The 21,361-nt window shown below is 37.1% G+C and overlaps 1 protein-coding gene across 3 annotated transcripts in view; it reads left to right on the forward strand.

The window, feature by feature from the left end:
* The window catches only part of LOC108712323 (protein unc-13 homolog C-like), a 253,359-nt gene that overhangs the window by 132,222 nt on the left and 99,776 nt on the right, over positions 1-21,361 (forward strand). For all 3 annotated transcript variants that reach the window (XM_041588308.1, XM_041588310.1, XM_041588309.1), the window contains exon 18: positions 7,365-7,498. In XM_041588308.1, coding sequence (XP_041444242.1) covers positions 7,365-7,498 — 134 coding nt within the window. The remainder of the gene's footprint in view (positions 1-7,364; positions 7,499-21,361) is intronic.

A 21,361-nucleotide genomic window follows, 5' to 3' on the forward strand; every position in this document is an offset into this window, starting at 1 on the left:
ATAATGTTCATTGGAAAGAAGGGATTGCAAAGCTTTATAGTTTATTAACTAGTGTTCATCTATCACTGTGTGTGTCGCTATGTCAAGTATTGACGATATTAAAAGCAAGTTTGGCTTTTTGGAAACAACCAGCAGACAATTTATGCTACATTTACACTATATGCTACATTTCCCTTATTAATTGGGTTTCTACTATATATATTTATTTACTCATGTCGCTCATTATATTATTTCATTTAAATACATGATTCTCCCTCAGACCTTTACTATTAAAATGTAATGAGTAGGAAGTGCAAGGTATAATAAAGCAGTAATGCAGGAAACACCCACTTTCTTTATTGTACAACTTTAACAAACAAACTTGACTCAATTTGAAGGGCTACCCCTTACCAACTGGGTGATGATTACATAATAAATAACAATAAATACAATAAAAAATGGACGGATGGCCACCGACCCCATTATCCTAATCTGTATGGTTATGCAGTCAGTCAAATAACCTTTATCCATTATGTAACTTTTTATCATTTCTTCTTCTTATTATTATTATTAACCTTTCTTTATTTGTATAGTACCCAGAGAAAACCCATGCATGACACAGAGAATATACAAACTCGTTACAGATATTGTTGTGTAGTTGAAACTGAAATTAGAACCCAAGTATGTCATCTTACAACTGTCATTCAACAAAGGATTCATAGCCACAGATGTATTCCTGCAGTAAATACGTACTGCCCATGAAGAACAACTTATCTTTCTGTGTTTAGCAATAGAATGGAGACACCCACTTTCTCGTTTTATAGCTCATTTGTATGTTCTGGGGCTGCTGGCTTTTTAGGAGAGGTGATTTCATTATCATCATTTGCAGTATTATATAATCAAGTCAAACTAGTTCACACTAAAATGTTATATTTTGGATTCAATAAATATTATGAGTGGGTAATTTTTTTTTTGCTGTGTAATACTCTTTTTATAGTACTATAAGCGAAAGAAAAAAAGAACCCCAATTGCCTCCCACTCGTACCGCAGTTCCTCAGATATTACACTACTTATAAAGTATTTTGTGATTGCGTGAGGGCAATCACTGAACGTTAAAAAATACTAATGTGCTTGGTTTGCACAAATTACAATTATATTAAAGTGCCAGTGCTATAAGAATTAATTCAGTTAAATGTACTTAGACTTGATAGATACTCAATACAATTAATACTTTACACAAATAAATAATTAACCTTTTAATCCAGTGTATTATCCAATACCTTATATTTTCACCCACAATCAATCCAACCAGGAATTAATGAGAATAAAAATACTAAAGTGCTTTAAGTGCTAATAGGTTTATTGTAAGGTCGCAATTACTAAAATTTCATAATTGCTTACAAATTAATTAGTTGTAAAGTGCTAAAAAGTGCCAAGTAATTAATGATCAATAATAAATAGTGTAGTTGATATAAAGAGGACCGCAGTTAATGGGATAAATAATTTAAAAACACACAAATTGCTCAGGTTAAAAGGTTTCAAGTAGGAAATAGAAAATTGGAGAGGGTGGAGCTGTCCCAAAAGCTGCTACCTAAATTGTTTTCTATCCCTGGGACACCACAAAGATAAGGAGGCAGAATACCCGGGACTTGTGGTCTAGTGTTATTAACTAAATCCTGTTCTGTAAGAGAGCTAAATAAGCCTAAAAAAACCACGAATCCACGGGCTCTTGTGAGCTTTAGCAACAGAGAAAGGAGATACCCGAGCACTAATTAGAAATAGATTTCTTTTCCCACCCCTTCTATTCCGTTTCCCAAAGACTGAAATTTTTCTAAAAGTTATAAGTTAAAGGGATTCCAAACGCCGACGCGCGTTTCGCAGCGATAGCTTTATCAAGGCGCCTTGATAAAGCTATCACTGCGAAACGCGCGTCGGCGTTTGGAATCCCTTTAACTTATAACTTTTAGAAAAATTTCAGTCTTTGGGAAACGGAATAGAAGGGGTGGGAAAAGAAATCTATTTCTAATTAGTGCTCGGGTATCTCCTTTCTCTGTTGCTAAAGCTCACAAGAGCCCGTGGATTCGTGGTTTTTTTAGGCTTATTTAGCTCTCTTACAGAACAGGATTTAGTTAATAACACTAGACCACAAGTCCCGGGTATTCTGCCTCCTTATCTTTGTGGTGTCCCAGGGATAGAAAACAATTTAGGTAGCAGCTTTTGGGACAGCTCCACCCTCTCCAATTTTCTATTTCCTACTTGAAACCTTTTAACCTGAGCAATTTGTGTGTTTTTAAATTATTTATCCCATTAACTGCGGTCCTCTTTATATCAACTACACTATTTATTATTGATCATTAATTACTTGGCACTTTTTAGCACTTTACAACTAATTAATTTGTAAGCAATTATGAAATTTTAGTAATTGCGACCTTACAATAAACCTATTAGCACTTAAAGCACTTTAGTATTTTTATTCTCATTAATTCCTGGTTGGATTGATTGTGGGTGAAAATATAAGGTATTGGATAATACACTGGATTAAAATGTTAATTATTTATTTGTGTAAAGTATTAATTGTATTGAGTATCTATCAACCTTTAAGTCTAAGTACATTTAACTGAATTAATTCTTATAGCACTGGCACTTTAATATAATTGTAATTTGTGCAAACCAAGCACATTAGTATTTTTTAACGTTCAGTGATTGCCCTCACGCAATCACAAAATACTTTATAAGTAGTGTAATATCTGAGGAACTGCGGTACGAGTGGGAGGCAATTGGGGTTCTTTTTTTCTTTCGCTTATAGAATTAATTTAAATCTCTGACTTAGGTCAGACCTCTGCCTCCGCCGTGGGTTTAATTCACTTTTGAAAGGATCACCTTGTTTTTGTAACTCTTTTTATAGTAATCACATGGAATTAAGCAGAGCTAGATTTTTATCAAGCAAGGAGCAAACAAGGTCATCCATTCTGACTGACCAAACCTGTGCAGAAAACCATGATACAGTAAAAGTCGTAACTGCAGAAAGTGAACTAAAACACTTTTCATTTGGGATTTAATTGTTTCCCAGTAATAAAAGAACAATCCCCATAACAATGCCGATCCTACGATTTTAGGGGCTGTTTATGACCGCAAGTGCAGTGTGCATAGTGCTCCAGGGTTCCCCTGCAGCAATGAGTGGACTGCACTCAACTTGGAAAAGGAGACAAGGCTGATTGGCTACAAGTGCAACTATATGGAGGTGAAAAGAGCACCTTTTGAAGTAACTACCTTTATTAAATGGGATTTTTTTTGTGCAATTACTACAGGGAAACAACCAGAATAACACTTGCCATACTAAACAGACCATTTGAGTTAACTTTTAGTATGTTATAGATTGACTAATTATAAGTAATTTTTTCAACTGCCCTTTATTTTTATTCATTTATATTTTATCCTTTTTAAATTACTTGCCTTTTTCTTTTGACTCTGTCCTTTCTATTTGACCTCAAATGGGGGTTACTAACCCCATCTAATAAACCAATGCTCTGTAAGGCTACAAATGGATTCTTATTGATACTTTTTACTACTTACCTTTCTATTCAGGGCATGGTGGCAAGAGTAATATAGACCCTAGCAACCAGATTGCTGAAATTGAAAACTGCTAAACTGCTGAATAAAAAGCTAAATAACTAATAGTAATAATAAAATATTTCAAATTCACTCTCTACAACATACTAAGGGGCCGATTCACTAACTTCGAGTGAAGGATTCGAAGTTAAAAAACTTCGAATTTCGAAGTTTTTTTTGGGCTACTTCGACCATCGAATGGGCTACTTCGACCATCGAATGGGCTACTTCGACCTTCGACTACGACTATCGAAGGATTCGAAGTGAAAATCGTTCGACTATTCGACCATTCGATAGTCGAAGTACTGTCTCTTTAAAAAAAACTTCGACCCCCTAGTTCGCCATCTAAAAGCTACCGAAGTCAATGTTAGCCTATGGGGAAGGTCCCCATAGGCTTGGCTAACTTTTTTTGATCGAAGGATATTCCTTCGATCGTTGGATTTAAATCATTCGAATCGTTCGATTCGAAGGATTTAATCGTTCGATCGAAGGAATTATCCTTCGATCGTTCGATCGAACTATCTGCGCTAAATCCTTCGACTTCGATATTCGAAGTCGAAGGATTTCAATTCCCAGTCGAATATCGAGGGTTAATTAACCCTCGATATTCGACCCTTAGTGAATCAGCCCCTAAAAGTTAATTCAAAGGTGTACAACCCCTTTAAGTGTACCTCTGTTTCAAATTTATATTTAGTGATGAGCAAATGTATTCGCCAGGCATGAATTGACTGCAAATTTCTGCATTTTGTCATCTGTGAATTTTTTTTCACGAAACTGTGGCGCAAAAATTTTGCCGCGAGAAAAAAAAAAAGTCTCCAACACAAAAAAGTCACCCTTAGAAAAAACACCCATTGACCTTAATGCATTTGGAAAATAAAGTCTCCAAGACAAAAAAGACACTGAGAATTTTTTGTCGCTTCGTGACTTTTTTTGCAGTTTTACGAACCTGGACAGATTTGCTCATCACTTATAATATATACTAAACTTGTAGGCATTTATTAGAGGTGCTGTGAATTGTATGCATGTAGAGAGAGAGGGAGACAAAGATACTTTAGATTATATTATATTGAATTTGAGGAAAGCTCCAATTTTAAAAACTCTTGTTTTATGCAATATCAGCCTGTGAGAGATCATTTGATATGATCATTTTTTTGTTGCATCGATTTGCATTATTTGGTTTGTAATCACTCTACTAGAAGAGGGACAATTGTTTTTTGCAAGTTATTATTCAACCTTGTTGTGGGGGTGAGCACAGTTTATCTAATAATATGGTTGTGTTGAGTTTATTGGACTCCAATGCATTGCACAGTTTTCACTGTCTGAATTCAAATGTAGAGATAGTAAGCTGACTACTTCCATTTCTCAAACTTTTTTGTAATATACTGGCATAAAGAGGGTCATTAAAGAACATAGTTACAATTTCCCTGTTTCAGTGATTCAAATCTAAAAGAATAATTTTGTAAATTTCTAGCAAAAATCATTCTGATCAGATTTCATTGATGAAAACTCAGATCCATGTTGTACACAAAGTTATTCATCCATATAAGGTGACTAGAAATAACAAATCAATCCATCACTGATTTACTTCAAATATTCTGCTCCTGTGTTGTAGTTTGTTATATACATACGGTATACCAAAACCCAGAACAAACCCCAAGATTTTGGTTATGGCTCACGCTTCCACCTATAACAACTGCCTTTCATTTTGGGAGGAGCTCTCCACTACTCGGATGCTGCCAAGTCTTAAAGTGAGAGGACCAAGGGGAGAGTTCTGCGCAGACAAGATAACCAAACATGTACAAGAAGGACGAGGAACAAGGAATGTAGTTGAGGGTCAAGGCAGGTCGATGCCAATCAGGCAGTGTAGTACAAAATCAGGAGTCGGGGACATAGTCAAGGTCACACACCAGGGTCAGAACCAACCATACAGCTATTGTAACACTATTTTGCTATTTTACGTCAAAGGGCTTAAGGTCTAGCTATTGCCATAGAGCACAGGTTACATTGGACTCTAACACAACAGGCTGGGTCTTGGCTATGTGAAAGATAGTAGTGAGTTAGTTGGACTACAAATCACATACTGGACCATGGTTTACCCAGGCTCTCTAGAAAGCAGCTGGGTCAGAAGCCAAAGAAAAAGACCAGCCCCTAACCAAACACTATGTTAAAGTGTAGCACTAAGTCATCATAGGCCTGTAGGCCAATAACATAAATATGTAAATGATGTAACTAGATACATGGGCATCTGCCCAGCAACTAGAGAGATAAGGAAGTGTAGGGTTTTAAAGCCATAGGGACATGTAAACCTATGGATCCCTACACTATTGTTTAGAAACTAGTGATGGTCAAACTTGGGATGTTTCGCTGTGTAAAAGTTTTCAAACTCATGTAATGTTTCTCACAACTGCAAAGTTTTATTGAAATGCACCATAGACAGTTGTTTCACCTGGATACCTGAGCTAAGAAATAACACAAGCAATGCAGAAGAATGGCACTCACAGGACTTGCTGAATCAATCTTCCAAAGGTTTATTTTGCTCAACCCAGGGCTGGTTGCATTGTTTGATTCCTGATTAAGGTCCCTGTGGGGGACCTGAAACGTTGAGCAAAATAAACCTTTGGAAGATTGATTCAGCAAGTCCTGCAAGTGCCATCCTAAAATACAGTTAGGAGAGGAGACCTGCTTATATTCCTGCTTGAAGCTATGCCCCTTGGTGTTCACAATAGTTACCAGTAGATGGCACTGTGCTAAAGTATAAAGTCTTGGGTAGCCACTCGCTTGGGGTCTATCTTGTTCTAGCTCTGGTCTGAGCAGGCAGGCAGAGCTTCAGTGGAACCTAGAAGGGTCAGCCTAGCAAGGATAGGATACTAACCTTAAGAGGTCACTCTAGGAGCAACAGATAGACAGGATATTTAGCCAAGCAGCTTGAGGCTCCTCTGAGGAGAGAGATTCCTCTCAGGTTTCACTTAGAGAAAGGGTTGAAGCTGGATGTACCTTGAGAAAGCGCTGATGTACCTGTTATTTCCCCAGTGGTGACTGATAATAACCAAAGGTTCTGTGAGTATATGATTATCCACTGTTGTTGCAGTGTTTTGTTTCTGTGTATGAACATTCCATTGCCAAGATTCCAGCTAAATAAATGTGTTCCTGATTAAGTTATAAGACCCTCTGGTGCCAAATTATTGCACCCTGCATTAAGTTGCAGTTATACTACACCCTGCCTCCACAATGTTTGCGAGGGCTTACTCCCTAAGAATTAATGTCTCATCCAGAGCACAGTAATGGGGTGTGTAGCTCATACGATGCACTCAATTTACCATAGCGCTACATATATTACCCTATGTTGTTTCCACTATGCTACAATTGCTCTTGATAGAAAAAAACAACTCCCATGTTGCATATTTCTTCAAAACATGGCCGTGACTCCATTGATTGAATGCAGCAGCTTTTTTTGGTGAAACAGACTCCATGGGGAAATTCTATTGTGAATTCATAAAAACAGAAACCACAAAGTTCACCATAAAACTGTATGGGGCAAAAAAGTTTGCTCATCCGCATTTGAACAGGACCTTGCAACGTGTCTTAAAACTGACTTTTTTATTTAAATAAAAGAATAGAAATCGTTCCAATATATTCCATTTGTCTTGAGTTCTCCGTATTTTGTATCTTGTATTGTGACAAACTATTGTGGCTTTCATGATAGTGTTTTTTGATGCAAACTGGTCAAAAAAACTTCTTTAGTAGATTTAATGATTAAGAATTTTTTCATATTTCAGGGTAAGAAACAGGATGTTCCTCGAGAAGATCAAGGACCAACCATAAAAAACCTGGATTTCTGGCCAAACCTTATCACTCTGATGGTTACCATTATTGATGAAGATAAAACATGTTATACACCTGCCTTAAACCAGTGAGTATCATACTAGCATTATTATTCCTAATGACATTAGCATATACCATGTGGCTGTCAGAATTATATCATTTTAAGTACAACTAGAATATATGGTAAAAGATTCATTCTAAAAAGCTATTTTTCCCTCTTTCTGTTAGCAAGCATCAGTATACTATACTTACACACAGTCAAATTGTAGTTACTTCTTTAATAACTGACATGATTCTTAAAAAGAAGGCTAGAGTGTTTTATAATAGCTTAGCCAAATGATAATTTATTACCTACTTACTTTGCAAAACAGATTATCATCTCATGCTAGAGAAAGCAAGATTTGTATATATACACAACAAGAATCAGATGCATGCATCACTCTCATGGTGTGCATTACATTAAGTGGGCTTTTTTATTACAATTATGTATTTTTTTATTAAGTATGACCACAACTGCAGCACTGAAACTTACAATATTGAATACTGCAAACAATAAAGATTTGTTATAGACAGCCATGTTATTTATTTTATATCATATGAACACATGAGGAAACGTCGGGCAACTTCGAAAAGCCGAATCGATCTGAGTGCCATCCCGCCGGCATTTTAAATTCTAGCCGGCGGGAAGGCAGTTCGGGAGATTAGTCACCCGAAGAAGAATTGATTTGTTGCTGGACGACTAATCTCCCGAAATAGCAGTGTGTGTCTCTGCCGTTAATGTCTACACTCTGTACATCCGGTCTTGTTCAGTTTTAACAATAAATTATAGGCAGGTAACAGGAATACATACACAACAATGAATCTAATGAATGATACAGTATTAAACCATGATTTCTACATTCAAACTGTCTATTAAAAATTAATATGTTTTATTTGTCCCATCTGTGCAATACCATATTTTTAGCATACATATAATATTGCCAATTTAATTTAGTTAAAAATATCCTCTCAAGGGGACCAGGTAATAGAGAATGCCTCCAAATCTTTCTCATTTTTACTCCCACTTACAACCTGCAAACAAAAATTAAAGCACAAGAACCTTTTTTTTTTATAGTATGTTCCATCAGCTTTTTAAACCAGCTTTGATACATGTAGGGGCACTTTTTCTTAGCTCGAGCAAAGGGTTAGAATAAAAAAATACTTCGAATTTCGAAGTATTTTTTTAGCTACTTCGACCATTGAATTGGCTACTTCGACCTTCGACTACGACTTCGAAACGAACGATTCGAACTAAAAATCGTGCTACTATTCGACCATTCGATAGTCGAAGTACTGTCTCTTTAAAAAAAAAACTTCGACCACCTACTTCGCCACCTAAAACCTACCGAGCACCAATGTTAGCCTATGGGGAAGGTCCCCCATTGGCTTTCCTAGCTTTTTTGGATCAAAGGAAAATCATTCGATCGATGGATTAAAATCCTTCGAATCTTTTGATTCGAAGGATTTAATCGATCGAACGATTTTTCCTTTGATCGTTCAGTCGAAGGAAATGCGGAATATCGAAGTCGAAGGATTTTACTTCGATGGTCCAATATCGAGTATTAACCCTCGATATTCGACCAATAGTAAATGTGCCCCGTACAGTCAGTTACATGACAGACCTAGAACAAGTTAACTGTTATTTATTTAGCTAAACCACATACTTATTTTAATAAGGTTTAAAATAAGCATGAGGTTTAATGAAGGTTATCTTAAGGTTCTAACAGTTCGTTAATTAATTAATAGCAAATATGACACAAAACAAAGAGCAAACAGCTGTGCCTCTCTCAATATGCTGTGCAGTCTGACCTGGCAGGACCAAATAAAGAAGGGAACAATACTTTCCTATTTGTATATTATTTAGGCACAAGCCAAGGGCACAAGTGGAAGAATATTGGCTTAAATGGCAATTGTGCACCCCTTATCTTTTCAGCACTTGCATCCCTGCCTATATAAATGTGCCATTTAAATTTTACCACACTTAAAGAAGTTGTTCACCTTTAAGTTTAACTTTTAGTATGGCGTAGAGCAGTGATCCCCAACCAGTAACTCGTGAGCAACATGTTGCTCTCCAACCCCTTGTATGTTGCTCTCAGTGGCCTCAAAGCAGGGGCTTATTTTTGAATTCCAGGCTTGGAGGCAAATTTTAATTGCATAATAACTAAGTATAGTGCCAAACAGAGCTGCTAGTCCACATAGGGGCTACCAAATAGCCAATCACAGCCCTTATTTGGCACCCCAAGGGACTTTTTTATGCTTGTGTTGCTCCCCAACTAATTTTACATTTGAATGTGGCTCACGGGTAGAAAAGGTTGGGGACCCCTGGAGTAGAGAGTGACAATCTGAGACAATGTACCACTGGTTTTCATTTTATAAATATGTGTTTTTTGAGTTATTATAGCTTTTTATTCAGAAGCATATAAACAATCTGCATTGATTTGAAGAGACTGGGAGATGAATAAGAGAGGGCCTGAATAAAAGATGAGTAATAATATGTAGCAATAACAACATGTTCATAGCTTTACAGAGCATTTGTTTTTTAAATGAGGTCAATGACACCTATTTAAAAGTCAGAGAAAGAAGGGAAATAATTTAAAAACTATAAAAAATAAACAATAACGACCGAATTGAAATGTTGTTTAGAAATGGCCACTCTATTACCTACTAAAAGTCAATTGAGAGATGAACCACCCCTTTCAGGACCAAATGGGTGACTTTTTTTCTTTTGCAGAAAAAAACCCTATGCCCAAATGCTTAAACAAATATTTAAAACAAGGCAGCAACTATAAAGGATAAAAGATGCCAGGTTTCATGACAATGTCATTCTTCATCTTAATGAGCAGTGAAAGTAGAAAATTAGTGACTTACGCCCTTTCCCTGCTTGAAGCCTCTATGTTTCCAGATACTGCATTCAGCAAGCATGTCTGTTTGCAAACCCAGTTATTCATGAATGTATGATTGTGGTTCTAAACAAATATGTTTTACTGTGATAGCATTCTGAAGTATTCATTCATTGTTTATTAGAAATATCAGCATGCTGACTGCCTGGCTCATTTCCCTAAACAATGCTTTAGGATTTTGTTCTTTCTTAGTTGCCTAATTAGTTATCTAAATAGAATGCATTTATCTTTAATACCTATAAGCATTATGAACAAAATGCACAACCCTGTTATAATGTGAGCAATCGCATACTCTAATGCAAGATAAGTAAGAAACGTAGGTTCTATTTGCTAGCAATACCACATGCTTTCTTTGCAGCATGAAAAAGAGAAGGATGAGCATACATTTTTCTGCTTAATTGAAAATAGTATTGTTGAATTAAATACAACACTAAATACAATTGTTTTCTTTTAGCAATTAAGTTACATTTTTTCTGTGTAAAACTTGAAGTAGCAATGATTAAAGTCTGGACATCTCTGGGCTAGTCATTAATCAGAGTTGTAATGCATGGATTTTATAGGCTTTTAGATTCAAAGTGAAATCTGATCAATCATCCCTTTGGAACTACACTCCTCTGGAATATACAATCTACGTGACAGGCTAACAGCATCCAACATGGTTACATAGAAGACAACGCAGTATCCAACACACAACAAGTAGCCCTTAAACACAAAAAAATTTTGAGTTGCTAGATCACTTGGTTACTTGTGGATGGCTGCTTGTATAAAACTAAAATAAATGTTATTATTCCCTAGTCAGTGTGAACATTTGTAGGCTATGCATCATAAATATAATAATAAAAAATATGTATACTTTCCCTGATACAAGTAGCCAGATGAAAATCATTTGTGTGTCAAAAGTTTAAAGCTCGAATGACAATTCAGAAATGATATTTTATGTGTATCCTCTTTTCAAGGTGTGATCAAAGCAGGATATATTATAGGTGTCCAGCTTTATAGGATTGATATGACATTGACTTATCTTAAACAGCTGAAGTGCCCTTTAAATAAGGTGGCTACCTTGTCTCTTTAGCACCAGCCACATATAATATATACTGTATGTGCTTCATACTTAATTTATTAGAAACATTTTGCAGCATACATTTGAACAGACCTAGAATGTAAGTGTTTGATGTATGGCCTGCATTAAAGAGATGAATTGGCAAGCCTTTTATGAATGTTTTGGTTTTAAAAAGTTGTGTTTTTTATTCTTCACTCATCTCCTGACTTCTATTCTGTACTTATAAATTTTGTTTTTAAAGGAACGTTTTTGACATTGATTGCAGGGTGTTTAGTATCTGTTCAGCTGTATTCTGTCATCTTTTGCCTAGTGCATACACTTCTAGAAATGATGCACAATTCCATTAAAAGCATATACCTATATAATACTGGTCACACATTGACTGGGTAATATTTAATGAACTGTGCTTATACAGGTATAGTGGTAGATCGACTTATTCGGTAAGGTCACCAGGGTAGATTTCTCGTCAGTTTAGCCGCTAAGGGTGAAGACACACATAGCAGCTAGAAAGCAGCCACTTGTCACGGCTATAGAATAGACAATGTTGATGATTTACTGATAGTTGGTATCATTATTGTCTATGGCAGGGTATTTTCTGGTATCTTGTAGCCATGAAAAGTAGTTGCTACTAAGTAGCTCCATGTGTCTTCACCCTAATGTTTACATTAGAGGAGGACATCATGCATAGCAATGCAATCCTTGACAAATTGTTGTTTTTTTTTTTTTATTAAATATCTGATCATGCCAGATAAAGATGATTTTCATCCCATACATGGGTAGTCTGTAGCCATTATCAGTCAATTTATGAGCAATGTAAAAGGCCATTAACACCATAAAGTGAAAATATTTTGGTTACATTTAAAGACTTGATGTATTGCTCAAGCACCTACAAAAATATATTTAAAAGAGTTAGCCACATTTTAAAGAGAAAAAGATTGTAGACAACTGTGAATGTTATTTAACCTTAAATGTCCACCCCTCTTAAATACTAAAGCTATTGAATTCAAAAAGAGCTTGTGTTATACAAGTATGAGCACTAATAGAACTGCAATGGTTATGCCATAGCTACCCATCAAATAATTTATGATTTCTTTAAATATGTGAATTTAACATGTTTTGTACTATAGTGAGTCTAGAACACTATAGGTTTTTCTTTACTTTTTCTAGGCAAAGTGCTTGGAGCTTAATAGGCTCAGAATTCCACCTATTAACACTTTGCACATAACTGCACTTAATTCCCACATAAAAAAAGTTATTCTGAGGCTGCAAGATAGCTAGGAATAGAATACAATGCCATGACAGACAACCCCGCTTACACAAAAAAACATACAGCAAAACAAAAAAATGCTTCAACAGAGAATAAGACAGTCAAGTCAAACGTTATTGTCATCTCAACAGTATACAAGTACACATTGAGATGAAATACAGGTATGGGATCCGTTATCCAGAAATCTCTGAATTACGGGAAGTCCATCTCCCATAGACTCCATTTTATCCAAATAATCCAAATTTTTTAAAATGATTATAAATATAATCAGTATATAAAACAGTTCCTTGTACTAAAAAATTGGAAGCTAAACTAGCTTGTCGGATTTATTTAATGTTTACAAGATTTTTTAGTAAACTTAAGGTATGAAGATCCAAATTATGGAAAGATCTGTTTCTGGGAACAAAACCCAGGTTCTGCACATTCTGCATAACAAGTCCCATACCTGTACTGCCTAGAGAAAGATGTATTTAATGCCTGTATGAAGTGAGGCCGGGATACCTATCATGTGTGTGTAAATCTCTCAGTTAAACAGTAACACCAATGTTTTTTAAAGTAATTAAAGTATAATGTATTGTTATCTTGTACTGGTAAAAAAAAAGTTTTAGGCACAGGTTTAGATAACAGATAAGCTCTGCAGAATGCAATGTACTTATAGTAGTTCTTGCAAAGAAAGATAAATAGGGGTCAAAAGCCATTTATGGCTCTTTACAGACCTATGCAATGAACATTATAATCAATATTCCTATAAAACAGGACATTTGTTGACAATAAACGGTGTTTGTAGGTTCTAGATCAACAGATACAAACTACATAAACTAAAAGAAAAAAATATTTTTTTTTACATAGCTGGTGCTTTAATCTACCATGTCATTTAGTTAGGACTAAGAATGAGTGACACAATTTAACAAGTCCTCTCAGTACAATGGTGCCAGTCATTTGAGATTGACTTTTGAGATTTCTACTAAAACTCAAAATAATCAAGTTGTATCATCCACTGAGATGCCATAGAAATCAGTGGGAAGGTATTCTGTTTTTATTCTTGATGATGGCTTTAAAGTGCTTTGAAGTAGTATTTTGTGAAATTTTACCAACACAAAATTAACTCATTCATGGTTTTTCTTCTATTAGATCAAATTTGTGATTTTAACTGTCATCATTATAACTGATGTAATTTTCAATTCTGCACAAAGTCTTTGCTGTGATCCACTATGATTGAATGTTTGGTACACTTTTTTTAATATAGCTGTAGCTATTCAAGACATGGGCCTAAGTGGGGCTTAAACCCAAAAACTATGAAAAACCTACTGCATGGATTATGCACTGTTACTGGAATACACATTCATTGGGTAAATGAAAGTAATGGAAAGCTGTTCTGCTTTCATCATCCCCCCCCCAGATGAAAATGTTCTATTACTAGTTATGTACTTGATATGAGCCTCCGCCCACTGCATGATCAATGCAATCTCTTCCAACAGCTTCCGACTCTTGGTCCCTCCTTGCTTTCTTACATAAGCTACTGCTGTAGAATTGTCTATTCTTATCTTTACATCCTTGCCCTTCAGGTGATCTTGAAAGGTCAGAAGAGCCTTCCTCACTGCTCTCAGTTCCAGAATATTGGACGAGCCTTTTGACTCGATAGAGCTCCATCTCCCCTGTACACTGAAGTGTAGGTGATGTGCTCCTCATCCTACTGTACATGCATATGTGGTTACCAAACTCCAGACTGGCTCCTCGATAGGCAACCCTTTTCTGCAGATTCTCTGTCACTAGCAACCCTTCCAACTGTTCCCTGAGTCCCTCGGGAATCAAAATCTTCTGGTTCATGGAGGAATAATTCCACTTCTGTAGGAAGAAATACTGAATGGCTCTCATATGCCAACGGCTCCATCTCACCATCTGAAAGGACGACGTGAGCAGACTGTCTTGCTGACAAACATTCCTGTGCAAGAGCATAAATTCTGATACCCTGCTCCCTTACCAGGGCAACTTACGCCAAGAGAATCTATGAAAATACTCTGGGAGAAGTGGACAGACTGAAGGGCAGACAGACAAACTGGAAATGACCCTGCTGAGTTGCGAACCTCAGAAACCTGTGATGTTGTTGTGCAATTGGGATGTGCAAATAAGCATCCAGAAGATCGATAGACATCATCCATTCTCCCAAATGCACCATCTGGATAATCGTCGAGAGCGACTCCATCTTGAAATGTTGAGGACTGATGAATCTGTTGAGTTCTCTTAAATCCAGGATCGGTCTGTAGTCCACTGAGGCCTTTAACACGAGAAAGAGAGGTGAACAGAAGCCTTGAAATCTCTCTTCTTCTGGTACAGGTAGAATTGCCCTCTGAATCAGAAGCTTTTGGATATAATGATGGATTGCCTGAGACTTGGCCGGAGTAGACGGAATGGTTGAAGGAACATAATGCGGGGTCTGAGGTCTTTGATCAAATTCTATCAAATATCCCCTGCTCACCACCGTGCACACCCAGTTGTCTCGAATTGACCCAGCCCAAACCCCAGCAAAATCTTTCAAGCGACCTCCTACTTCCTGGGGTTTGGCTGGCAGATCCTCAGAATAATCTATTATTCTTGCCTCCCTTAAAGGAAGAAGAAGTTCTTTCCTTTTCCAATTTAACAGATGGCTGTCCTCCTTTCCATGCACGCGGCCTTCCATATTCTCTTCCTGGTCTATAATTCCTCTTATCAGTAGAGAGACTATCTCTGAAGGATCTTCTATTAGAAGAAGAGAAAGAACTGTTCTGACTTCTCTCTTGCGGTAGAAACAAAGTCTTCCCACTGGACATCTTCTTTATGGCCTCATCCAGTTTCTCTCCAAACAGCTTGTGACCCAGAAAGGGAAAAACACATAAATTGTACTTGGAGTTGTTATCTGCCTGCCATGAATGAAGCCATAATGCATGCTGAACAGAGACCGAAAAAGCAACGCTTCTAGCAGCAAGGCTTATAAGGTCTAGAGAAGCTTCTGCCATGAAATCGGCTCCCAACTTGAGTTCACTTAATGCATCAATGATCTTCTCTTGGCTAACCATGTTCCTCAAGTCTTCCTCGATATTCACCACCCAAAATCTGAAAGCCCTAGATAAGGCGGATAAAGCTATTGCCGGCTTAAGAGCAGAACCAGAAACTGTGTAGGTCTTCTTTAATTCATTATCCATTAGTCTTTCAATTGGATCTCTGAAACTGGTAGCATCTTCCGATGGGAGCGTGGATCTCCTAGCTAACCGAGCTATAGCTACGTCAACAGCCGGTGGCGAATCCCAAAACTTTGAATCTTCCAGACAAAATGGATTAAGTTTAGTTAACCTATTTCTGACCGATGGCTTCTTTTCCATCTTGCTCCATTCTGAAGCTATCATTTCCTTTACTTCCTCAAGGATAGGGAAAAAATTGGATTTCTTAGGTTTAGACATCAACAACTTCTTAGATTTACAGTAGAAGCTTCTTTCTTCTCTTCCCCACAATTCAAGGCTTCCTTAATGGCTCTTACCCAAGAATCCACCATCTTGAAGTCAAATAAATGTGAAGAATCCTCTTGGCGTCTTTTAATTTACCTTTGGCGCCATGATCCGAACCTGGAAGTGACGTCACTTCCTCCAAATGGAATGCACCATGACGTAATTTCCTCCAAATGGAACGCAAGGATACTGTGGAACACAAAGCGGCAAACTAGCCCTGCACCTTCCCCCACTGCCACTGGCACCTAGTCTCTCCCCACGGTCACAGAAGAATCAGTTCTCTCCAAACAGCTTCTTGGCCTCCAAGGAACGGGGGGAGACACTCTGACAGGCAGAGCGCCAAGCAGATACCCTTTGCAGAGGCTTCACCAAAGTGGAAAAAGGCCAACAATGACCCAGGTGTGACCAAAATTAAAAGCCAATCCAAACTCAGCGGACAGGAAAAAAAGACAGTGTATGGGGGGATGGAGAGGGTTCTTAAGGTCTTCTATGATTGGTCACTTGTTAAGCCTGTCCATTCTCATGATAGCGAGATTAACCCATTAGTTGCTGCCATGAGGGAACCCAGGAAATTTTATTTTTGCTGCAGATAAGAAATTGGTGCTTGATTTGGGAAAACTTTTTAACAAGCACTTTATTTGCAAACATATGTTTTCTGTTTTCATCTTGTGCTTTTGGGTATCATTGTGGGAGTGATTTATAAACTTTTTAATTTTTGGCATGATTCAAGGTTATTTAGCTTAAACTCTATAAAAAAATATATATATATATGATGACTAACGTTTCGGCCTCTCCGAGGCCTTTCTCAAAGTGTGAAATTATTGTTTCTGCACCCAGGCATACGAAGATTGTTTTTCGTGAGTACTGACACCATGGTGGAATATATATATATATATATATTACGGTAGAGGCAGGCTGCACACCTCGAAAAAATTCACAACCTGGGCGCTCTAGTCTATGGATTAATAAACCTGATCACTTTTTTCACAACATCAACTATTTGAATTCTCGAAGAAAATCCTGTTATTTTTTATATATATAAAAACAGCAAAAATGGGCCGCACATCCTTAAGATAGATACTACCTGCGTGCTCGTGCATTTGAAATTCATAAGATAGAAGATAAGAAGTGATGGCACTCACAGGATTTGCATAGAAAAACAACTTGGAGATTAAAATAAAAAAAAAGTTTATTAATCCAACTTTTCGGTCCCACACAAGGACCTTTCTCAAGGTCATTTTTTTTTTTAAATTAGCAGAATTAGAAAACTACAATTTCAATTCTCTAACTGAATTATAATTGTCTCTCAAGCTTTCCAAGCAGTCAAAATATGGTATAATATGGTATAATAAAGGTTTCAGTAGGTGGTGTTTGAATTTCAACTACATTTATTGTATCATCAAAAGAATTACAAATGATTCATGCACTCACTTTTAAAATATGGGTTCCAAACTAATAAACGAGGCAAGTAAAAATGGGCCTGAGTAAGTAATCAAAATAAATTCATTGCTTTACTGTTTGTTTAAGATCATTTCTCATTCATCTTTGACTGTTTCCAGGCAGACATAATTAATATTCTGGTTATTATCCCTTTTCAAGCAAGGAGAGCCAAAGGTCACCTCCATAGAAAATACAACACTGTGTGTATGTTCAATTACTCATACTCACATGTTTTCAATCTGACATTTGCGAGGCAGTTTTGTGTATACTTGAATACTCAGGTCTGTGCAAAACGATTGCAGAAAATGCAAGTGAGTTCCTGAAACCACTTGTAATTTCTGCGACCAATAGGAGAAATGTAATCCAACCCGATCACTTTAAGATCAAACACTTACAAGTCCCTGAATTCCCAGACTATCAAGAGCCCTTGACACCCAGCCCCAGAATAGTAGTATGCAATGCAATCTCTGGGTGGGTGGGCAACCAGGAGCTCAGCAGACCTGATATAGAAAAGCATTATACCTTGCCATGAGATATGATAACTACACACATCATAATGTGCTTCTGGGAAAGACCAAGACATGCCTTCATCTATTTTCATAAACCATAGAGAATAAAAGCAGGTGCTTCAATAACAGTCTAATTTTTAAGGTAACCATTGTAAATATGTAAAATAGGTGCTATATAGTATTAATCACAATGAGGGTAATTTTAAAATATAGTATATAACTCCTTCAACAGATGTTCTCTATCTATCAGATGTTTATATGTCCCTCAGTATGTTTCATAATGCTCTTACTCTAACATACTTGCTTTAACTTGTTAAATAGAGAACAAATGGCCCATGGCATGAATGAATCTTGAATTGAATTTCTAGTTTCTATTAAATCCGTTAAGATGTCTAGATAGAATTATAAATCTAAGTGCTGCTGTAAAGAGATAAGCAACTGCTATGCTTTGTTCTAATCCTTTTAAGAAAACAAATGTTGTTGACTGTTGATTTAGTCAGTCCATCAAAATTAAAGATTGAAATTGGTCAGCAGATCTAATAGAATTGCTGATCCTGACCCTGCTGTCCAATTCACTGGGCATTTACTGAACCACAGTCATGGCAAGACCTCTCTCTCTCTCATCCTATCAAATTGAAGTTAATTCATCCCACTAAATGTTTACTTTGGAAAAATGGGACATAAAACAAGAGAAGTCAAGGAACAATGCTATTTAGCTATACCTGTGGACATCCCAATGATCCCCATATGTTCATCCAGCTATTGTCACTGGACAAAATTAACTCCAAACGAATTTAGGTCATCAATTCCAAAACTAGTCCCTAGTTGGGGCCAATGCAGTAAAGTGAAGGGTAATGGCTAATCTGTGTAGAATTTAGAAGTTGAATACTTATGTAATGGTTTGAACAATGCTGGAACCATAGCTAGGTACTCAGTTTCATAATTACATAATCATTTATGAAGCATGGGGGTCTGACACATTTTTGATCAAGAACAAATAGAAAAAGTCTCAGCTATAAGTCATAAATGAAAGGTGACCTTATTCACTAAATGGTTTGGGGACTTAAAACAACATGGAACGTGTCACTGTATTACAAAGCGCCTCTCTCATTTGCAATGGCAGGACTTTGAGCACCTGTAGCAGACACAATGGGGCTTGTTAGCAGCTGCGTGAATACATTAGTGAATCAGAGCAGCAGTATTTCCCCTTAGGAATGATGATATCTCATTAATAAAATGCATTCACACAACCAATGCTTTGGTCTGGGACACAATAAGATTACAGCAAAGATCTATAAAATGTGGTCTCTGGTATCTCTTCAAGTTTAATGACCACCCAAATAGGCTGCACTTGGGTCAGTCAGACCATTTCTAATTAGCATTTAGGTTTTCATAAAGTTATGAACTAAAGTATGGTTGTTTCCTTTGCCATCCTGGCCTTTCTTATCTCAGTCACTATACTAATTAATCCTCTGCATGTGTCAGAATCATTAGATCTCACACCACTGTGCTGTATTTTAAAGACAGCTAGCACCTTATCCATAATGCAAGCAGAACTGCTGGTATATAAAATATGTAAGCGTTTGGTTACACTTCCCTGTGAAAGCTCAAAAGTAACTATAGATTATTCACAGTATTAATGTTATCTATTTATATCTTTTGAGTTACATGGCGTTGCCTCTGCCAAAAAATTCTTACAGCAAATATAGTTAGAGGGTGATTTATAACATTTCCTGCCTGACAAGTGGAATTGTTTTCCCTATTAATTCTAGACCAGAGATTTATTGATTTGAAAATTTCATTGCCCTTGCGATATACAGAATGCTCTTCATACTGTAAATGTCACTGGTATACTACTGTTCATTGGTATCCGACAGTGAATTTTATTGCCAACTCATTTTGGGTAATGAGCATATTTGTTTTGGTAAAGGATGTTGTTTTTGTATTCTGTGTTTGATGGCCTACTGTATCCATGGGTGGAAAAAAACTGTAAAAAAGGGGTTTATTACTAAATCTTCATTTACAAACATAGATATATATACACATATATATATATATATATATATATATATATGTTATAGTCATATCAATCTCAAATTAACTAATGCGAGTATATTTTCCATAGTAATGTGCGGGTCAGGTTTTCCCCGAACCTAACCCGCCCTCCCTCCAACCGTGCTCGCCCACCTGCGACTTCTGGGTTCCTTTTATAGTCCCACGCTGCCCCGCTTTTGATGTCACAAAAAGGAGCGGGGCAATAATGCTCGCATCTATAAATAAGGAGGCTGGAAGTTGAAAGCCGGCAGACCGGCAGTGCAAGGTGGTGGGCGGGGAGAGCAGGAAGAGGAGCTCAACCCGGACCTGCAACCGGAGGTGCGAGGTTGCCTAAACCCGCGGCTATCGGGCCAGCCCGCACATCACTAATTGTCCGCTATGCATTACTAGTTCAGAGCAAACTTAGCTCATTTCAGTACAATTGTCCAGCAGTTTTATGTGGCTTTAGCTTTCCTCTGATAACCAAACCCTGAAAATGGATTTGGCAAAAAAGCCATATTTTATATGCTGAACTTATTGCACCAGACTAAAGTTTCAGCTTCTCAATAGCAGAAATGATCCAGGACTTCAAAATTGCTACAGAATCCTTCTATCAGAAATTGCTAGGAAAGCTTATGGGGAAGGTTCCCATAGGCTAACATTGGTGTTCGGTAGGTTTTAGGTGGCGAAGTAGGTAGTCAAAGTTTTTTTTAAAGAGACAGTACACTCGACTATCGAATGGTCGAATAGTCGAACGATTTTTAGTTCAAAACGTTCGATTCAAAGTCGTAGTTGATGGTCGAAGTAGCCAAAAAAAACATCGAAATTCAAAGTTTTTTTCATTCTAATCCTTCACTCGAGCTAAGTAAATGTGCCCCTATGTGTACTGTATATTTTGAGTCAGTCCCTAAGCTTTAGTAACTGACAGCACCCCGAGCATGTGCAGTAAATCAGCAGAGAAGAAGATGGGGAGCTACTGTGGCATCTTCACAGGCACAGATCTTCTCTGCTGCCTTCGGCTAGTACAGTAGCCCAACACTAGGGGCAGATTTATCAAAATGTAAGATTAGGGGGCCGATTCGTTAACTTCGAGTGAAGGATTCGAAGGTAAAAAGCTTCGAATTTCGAATTTTTTTTGGGCTACTTCGACCATCGAATGGGCTACTTCGACCTTCGAATACGACTATCGAAGGATTCGTAGTAAAAATCGTTCGACTATACGA

The sequence above is a fragment of the Xenopus laevis genome, chromosome 3S (genome assembly GCF_017654675.1).
Source record: "Xenopus laevis strain J_2021 chromosome 3S, Xenopus_laevis_v10.1, whole genome shotgun sequence".
NCBI classification, from domain to species: domain Eukaryota; kingdom Metazoa; phylum Chordata; class Amphibia; order Anura; family Pipidae; genus Xenopus; species Xenopus laevis.